At 42.6% G+C, this 7,430-nt stretch overlaps 1 protein-coding gene across 1 annotated transcript in view; it reads right to left on the bottom strand.

Annotated features, from left to right (window-relative positions):
* Positions 1 to 607: 607 nt before the first annotated feature.
* LOC121289337 (zinc-binding protein A33-like) overlaps positions 608 to 7,430 on the bottom strand; it is a 152,151-nt gene continuing 145,328 nt past the window's right edge. Inside the window, exons 5-6 of the mRNA XM_041208696.1 lie at positions 4,982 to 5,097; positions 608 to 2,454 (exon numbers count right to left, since the gene is read on the bottom strand). Coding sequence (XP_041064630.1) covers positions 1,907 to 2,454; positions 4,982 to 5,097 — 664 coding nt within the window. The 3' untranslated portion in view covers positions 608 to 1,906. The remainder of the gene's footprint in view (positions 2,455 to 4,981; positions 5,098 to 7,430) is intronic.

Below are 7,430 nucleotides of genomic sequence, written 5' to 3'. Positions count from 1 at the left end.
AAATTTTTAATTCTTTGGGATTTGTAGTTGTCCTCTCTGACAGGGAGATCACAATAACTCCCATTTCTGATCAGTAAACGCAGGCTGAAAAACCACAAACTTGGGCTTGGTTCTGGTGCCTCCGACATAGTCATCCAGTGTTATGACTGATGCAGTTGGTAAAGCGGAGTTATTTAGAAATCCCAGAGGGAAACTTTAAACAGTCGTCATAACCTATAATTTTAAGTGTTATGTTTGAGAGGTGACTCTAAATTCAGGAATCAGACCACCAGTTCTCAAGGCTTTACAATTAAACTAAATGATATATATATTATATACATATATATATAAAACATGGCTTCAAATTACTACTGTAATAACTTTTAACAAATTCCCAAACTAATCTCCATTAAGGCAACAGCAGCCCATAGACTTAACCAAACACCACGCAAAGCATTTGCATCTTACAAATTCAAAATGAGGTTCCTTTCACTTTGGTTCCTGTGGAGCCATTTGGAGGCTTATAGCTGCCTTTTGATCTCAAATTGTTTCTGCTCTGCACACCCGAAAACTACTGAAGTTATACCTATCAACCCCATTGAATATTAATTCTCATTGTATCAACAACCTCTGAACTAAACCTCTCTAACAATAAAACCCATTTCACAGTATCAGTTTTATTAGTAATATAAACATATTGCTTGGTAGCTGCTAGAAAGGTAAATTTTTCACCCCATTTTTTGGATGCTCTATTCAAAAAATGCAAATGCATGCTTCCTCTCTTACATATCAAAACTAGTACCCATCAAAACACCCAGACTAACTGGCTTTAATCTAATTAAGACATACCCACAGACTAAACCACTATTTTAAAAGAAAAATCTTTTCCAATAATATTATATACAGTAATAGCTTCATGTCATACAGCCCTGACAACAATTCCCTGCTGAGACTAACACAGGGCAATGTAGGGGAATCGGAATCTCTGTTTAAAGATGACTCATCATCTTCGGAATGGGAGCAGAAAACCTGAGAGCAAGAACTGACAAATGAAACAATATAGGAAACCGTTCAAAAGCAGAGCTCTGAAGAAGGGTCATGAGGATTGTTTTTCTCTCCATACCATAGATGCTGCTAGGCCTGCTGAGTTTTTCCAGCATTTTCTGTTTTTGTTTCAGATTTCTAGCATCCCCAGGAGTTTGCTTTTATCTCAGGAAACAGTTCAGATTGGAAGGCTTGTCAAGACTGAAATCAATAGATTTTTTGTTGGGTAGGGTTATCAAGAACATCTAGGGGGGTTGGGTAAATGGAGTTGAGTTACAGATCAGCCATGAACTGAATTGTTGAAAATCCGGAGGGGCTGAATGGCCTCCTCCTGTTCTTCTGATATAACCAATTACATTACCTCATTTTGCCAGCAGATGTCTCACATTAGCTAATATTGATTCCTGTCAAATGACCTCTGAAGACAGGAAGATATTACAACCCTGTCTAGAATACTTCACTCAAACATGATATAAATAAGGACATAGAGTGCAAACTCAAAGAGGTCATACAAGTCATGGGTTAGACCACAGTTTGAATATTGTGTCCAGTTCTGGGTGTCTAACTTTAGGAAAGGACATTGGAGAAGGTGATTGCAGTGTGAGAGCTTTTAATTATGAGAAGAGATTAGAGAAAATGGGTTTTTTCTTTAGAACAACGAAGGTTAAATTTTGAAGGGTTCCGATTAGGTGAATTGGGAGAAAGTACTTACATTGGTTACTGATTTGATAATCAGGAAGAATACATTTCAGATCATCATCATTCCCAAGACAAAGGGAGACTTTAAATGAATGTATGGACCTGTCGGCACATGGAATACCAACAAGTACTGCGAGCGGAATCTCTTTCGATAGTGCCTTTCATTGTGTCCTGTTTAATGGTATTAATCCTGTAAAACCACCTTCTGAGGATAGATTTTCATTACTGAAACATTTTTAGCATCTAGGACTAGGTACGGACAGAAGTAGGGATAAAGCTTCTCGGTAAATGAGTCTGTGAAGGTATAAAGTAGGGTCATGTTTTCAAGACTATAGAAGGAGACCTTTCCGGCTTTGTAATCCAGGTAAACTCGGATGATTGTGGGATTAATAGAGAGTTCCGTGCGCCAAGGTGAAGTACATGCGTAGCATTCATTGCTATCCATCAGCCCAATGGCCCAGAAACCATTCTCTGGATCCACTTTGATGATTCCTTTCCTCCTAATGGATTCCCTCGCTACCCCTAAGCACCAGCTGCTCTGTCCCCTCACATCCACATCCCAGTGATGCCTTCCTGAAGTGAATCCCTCTAATCCTAGCACAGAAACACAGGAGTCAAATCTCTCTGGGTTGTCTGGCAGTTGCTGCTTGATTGGGCTATATCCCATCACGGTCAAGTCATCGGACAGAGAGAGCCAAGGAGCTGCTGTGTTTGGATCCAGGGTCACAGAGGCTGAAGAGACAAGAAACAACTAGTTAGATACGAACTGTTCAACGTGCCAAACATGTAAGCTAAGAGTACTGCGCGGGTCACATGTACATGTATGTGTCTGATAGCATCTGCATACACTCAGAGTGCAGGTGATGAGCTGGTCATTCTCACTGTCTGGACAGTGATCTGGAGAAACAAATTATCTGTTTGATAGAACCTGTCTCGTGATCATTTCTTCTGATACCAATAACAATTGAATTTATTTAGCACCCTTACCATAATAAAGGATTTCAAGGTGCTTCACAGGAGAGTGTAATCAGACTAAGCTGACACTGAGCCGAAGAACCAAATGTTAGCACATTTAGCCAAATATTTGTCAGAGAGATAAGTTTTAAGGAGTCGTCTCAAAGGAGGAGAGGGAGGTTTAGGGAAGAAATTCCAAAGTTTAGGTCCTCAGCAGCTAAAGGCATGGCTGCCAATGGTGGAGTGATCAAAACTGGGGACGCTCAAGAGGCCAGAACTAGTCGAGTGCAGGGATCTCGGAGGGTGCTGTGGCTGGAGGAGCTTACAGGGGGCAAGGCCATCGAGGGATTTGAAAATAAGGATGAGAATTGTAAAACTGAAGCATTGCTTGACCGGGAGCCAATGTAGGTCAGCGAGCACAATGGTGAAGGGTGAACAGGATTTATGGTGGGCTGGGGTACGGACAGCAGAATGCAGGATGAGCTGGGTATGGAAGATAGAATGTGGGAGGCTGATGAAGAGAGCATTGGAATCATCAAGCCCGGAGGTAACTAAAGCCCGGCTTTGGAATTCAGCAGCGGATTGGCTGAGTCAGGGGAGGAGTTGGGCGATATTACAAAGGCAGAAATATGTGGTCTTGGTATTGGAGAGCATAAGGAGTCAAGAGATCAGCTGAGGGCCAAATAAACCAAAAAGGTAAGATTGCAAACAATCTGGTTCAGCTTGATACAGAGGCCAGGCAAATCTATGGTGAGTTTTTCAGCTAGCCAGATTAAATCTCCCAGTTTATTGCCTAGAGATGAAGGTGAAAGTAACCATTATAGATTTTTTGTCCATTATACAATAATCAATCACAGCTGGAGTGTTGTGATATTTGTAAGAGAACATTCTGCAGTTGAATTTTGTGCCTATCAAGTTACAACATTCATGCATATGTTTTACAGAATAATTTATTATTGGAGTAAAACTCTTCATTATATAATAACACACCTGGCTCATATTACTGCTGAATAATAATATATCTCCAATATGATTTATCTCCAATAATTTATTGGAGTTCTTTGAGGAAGTAATGAGCAACGTGGATAAAAGGGAATCTGTAGATGTGGTGTACTTGGATTTCCAAAAGGCATTTGATAAGGTGCCACATCAAAGTCCTACACAAGATAACAACCCATAGTATAGGGGGTAACATATTAGCATGGATAAAGGGTTGTTTAGCTAACAGGAAGCAGAGATTAGGGATAAATGTGTCTTTTTCAGTTTGGTAAACTGTAACTAGTGGACTGCCACAGGGATCTGTGCTGGGGCCTCAACTATTTACAATTTACATCAATGATTTGGACAAAGGGACCAAATGTATGGTAGCTAAATTTGCTGATGACACCAAGATAGGTCGGAAAGTAAATTGTCAAGAGGAGGTAGAGAGTCTGCAAAGGGATAGTGACAGGTTAGGTGAATGGGCAAAAATTTTGTCAGATGGAGAATAATGTGTGAAAATGTGAACTTGTCCAATTTGGCAGGAAAAATAAAAAAGCAGCAAATTATTTAAATGGAGAGAGATTGAAGAATTCAGTGGTACAGAGGGATCTGGGTGTCCTGGTATATGAATTATATAAGATTAGTATGCAGGTTGGGCAAATGATTAGAAAGGCAAATGGGATGTTGTTGATTGTTGCCAAGTAGGGAAGTTTTATTGCAGGTGTACAGAGCCTTAGTAAGACCACATATTGTGTACTGTGTGCAGTCTTGGTCTCCTTATTTGGAAAAAGATATAATTGTATTAGAAGCAGCTCAGAAAAGGATCACTCGACTCATTCCTGGGATGAAAGGCTTATCTTATAAAGAAAGGCTAAACAAGTTAGGCCTGTATCCATTGGAATTGAGGAGAATGAGAGGTGATCTTATTGAAACATATAAGATCCTGAGGGGAGTTGATTGGGTGGATACTGGGAGGATATTTCCTCTTGTGGGAGAGACTAGACCCAGAGGACACAGTTTAATAATAAGAGATCGCCCCTTTTAAGACTGAGATGAGGAGATATTTTTTCTCTCAGAGGGTTGTCAGTCTGTGGAACTCTTTTCCTCAGAAAGCAATGGAGGCTGGGTCATTGAGTTTATTTAAGACAGGGACAGGTTTTTCATAGACAAGGGAGTCAAGGGTTATGGGGATTGGGGTGCAGACAGGAAAGTGGAGCTGAGATCAGAACCAGACCAGCCATGATCTTATTGAATGGCAGAGCAGGCTCAAAGGGGCTGAATGGACTACACCTGCTCCTAAGTCCTATGTTCCTATAATACACACCTGTATTGATAATGTTCAACATCTTCTTCCAGACTTTGTACTGTAAAGATCCCACATAGTGACCCACATTAATCACAGCAGAGACAGCCTCAGGATCTTGAGGAGCGCAGTTAGCTCTGTAATGAGAATGTTGGAGATGCTAAACATGTGCCTTTGGGTCTGGGTTGTGTGAAGTGGCGAGTGGACCTTACAAGGTGACTATCGGGCGTTAAGTCAGGAACTCCCTAACCAAAGCTAACCTCAGTGAGGCTGCAGCAAGTAAGTTATGAATAGGACCAATGGAAAAAGATTGCTTATCATCTGAACCCTCCTTAAATATTATTTGCACATCCAAAACTCTGATCCTACTGCCAACATCATTGATTGCATATGATATTAGAAACTCACTCATTCCTTTATGATGTCCTCCAGCTGAGTGCTGGCTGGCTGTCTTTTGATAAGAGCACTACAACTTAAAAGAGAAAAGAACGATTTGTGTTCATACACTTTCCATGGTCTCAGAGCTTCCCAATTTACCAGACCCTTGGCTCTATTCCGGAGAGGAACATTGCTGAGACACATTATAACCATAGAATCTCACAGCACAGAAGGAGGTCATTCGGCCCATTGAGCCTGTGCTGGCTCTTTTTAAAGAGCCATTGTGCTTAATCCCACCTCCCGCTTTGAAATGATGGGAGGAGGCTTGAGTGGAGCATAAACACCAGCATGAACTGCTTGGGCCGAATGGCCTGTTTCTGTGTTATATATACTAAGTAATCCTATGTAGTTCCTGATCTCTGTTAGGAAGGAGCTTTCACATCAAATAAGGAAATTGGCAAGGAGGGGGCTATTTCAGGTAGGGTCTGGTTATAGATGTGTCAGAGGGCTGAAACTGACTGTTTGCCATTCCAGAGAGGTTTGGGGGAAAGGCTTCCTAACAGCACAGGGGATGTACCTACACCACATGGACTGCAGTGGTTCAAGAAGGCAGCTCACCACCACCTTCTCAAGGGCAATTAGGGATGGGCAATATATGGTGGTCTAGCCAGTTCTCACTAGTTCCATTCTCATTCCAGATTTATTCATTGAATTAAAGCTGCCAGAGTATTAGCCTGGGATTACTAGTCCAGTGACATGACCACTATGCCAACATTTCCCCTAAATGTAATGTGGGAAATGCAGCAGCCAGTTAGTGCACATCCTACATTACAATGGTGACTACATGTGTAAAGTACTTCATTCGCTTTAAAGTACTTTGGGATTTACTGTGGTGATGAAAGGCTCTATATAAATTCAAGGGCAGAATTTTCACGCGCCTGACCCGCTTGAGCATGAAGTGACGCGGGATGACTTCGGGCAAGCGTTCTAAATCAACGTACAGTCATGCAATAGTTTGACCGGTGAGTGGGCACAGGAATTGGCAGCATGCCCGCCAACGATTAGCAGGCCTGTTAAGGCTATTAAAGTATTAATTAACTTCAATTTTTTGCTGCCCATCCGACTTCACAGCTGGAGGGGCAGGTGAATAGGCCAAGTGGCCTTTGCACGTTTTAGGAAACCTCATCCACGGGCGGGATGAGGTTTCCAACAGCAAATAAATATAAAATAAAAATTTTTACATCTCATTCATAATATGTCCCTGCTCCATGTGACAGAGTCACAAGAGGGAAATTTTTTTAGCAGTTAAAAATTCTTTATGTTTGGTTTTCAGGGCCCTCCATCTCCCTGAGGCAGCGCTGTGCCTCAGGGAGCTTTTCCAGTGTGCACCCACGTGCATGGGCAAAGTTCCCCGTTCTCCCTGCTCGCCCACCTCCCACCCACCCCCAGAGGCAGCGCTGGGCATTGCAGCACGCGGCTCACACTGGGAGGGCCTTAACTGGCCCACCAGGGCGAAACTGCAGTCCCCGGCCCCACTCGCGGGCAGTGGTCAGCTTCCCCGATGCCGCCTGTCCCCGCTGAACCCGCCCAGCCTGCCCAACGGGGGCAAAATTCGGCCTCGAGTCTTCCTTTTGACAGAAACTTGCCAGAAATAACGATGAGATAATGGCCAGATAATCTCTTTCAATAATCTTGGTTGAGGGATAAATATTGGTCAGGACTCTTGGGAAGAGCACCCTACTCTTGTTGGCTATGGGACCTTTCATGCCCATCTCAGAGGGCAGACATGGCCTCAGTTTAACAGCTCATCTAAAAGATGGCATCTCTGAAGATGCTGCACTCCCTCAGTACAGAAGTCGAGTGTCAGCCTGGATTATGTGGGCAATTCTTTGGAGTAGGACTTGAACTCACAACCTCTTGGCTCAGTGATGAAAATGCTACCATCACATGCTAATCTCACAGGTTTAGACAACATTAAACTAACGATTCTACACATACGCTATTAGCTTTATCCACCTGGAGACTTACCAGAAATTCAGACAAGAGTGGTCCGCTGGAAGAAAAACAAAAATACCTGGAAAAACTCAGCAGG

This window comes from Carcharodon carcharias, chromosome 2 (assembly GCF_017639515.1).
Source record: "Carcharodon carcharias isolate sCarCar2 chromosome 2, sCarCar2.pri, whole genome shotgun sequence".
NCBI lineage: Eukaryota > Metazoa > Chordata > Chondrichthyes > Lamniformes > Lamnidae > Carcharodon > Carcharodon carcharias.
Note: the sequence above shows the minus strand (reverse complement) of the source record. Positions and strands in the feature narration are given on the sequence as shown.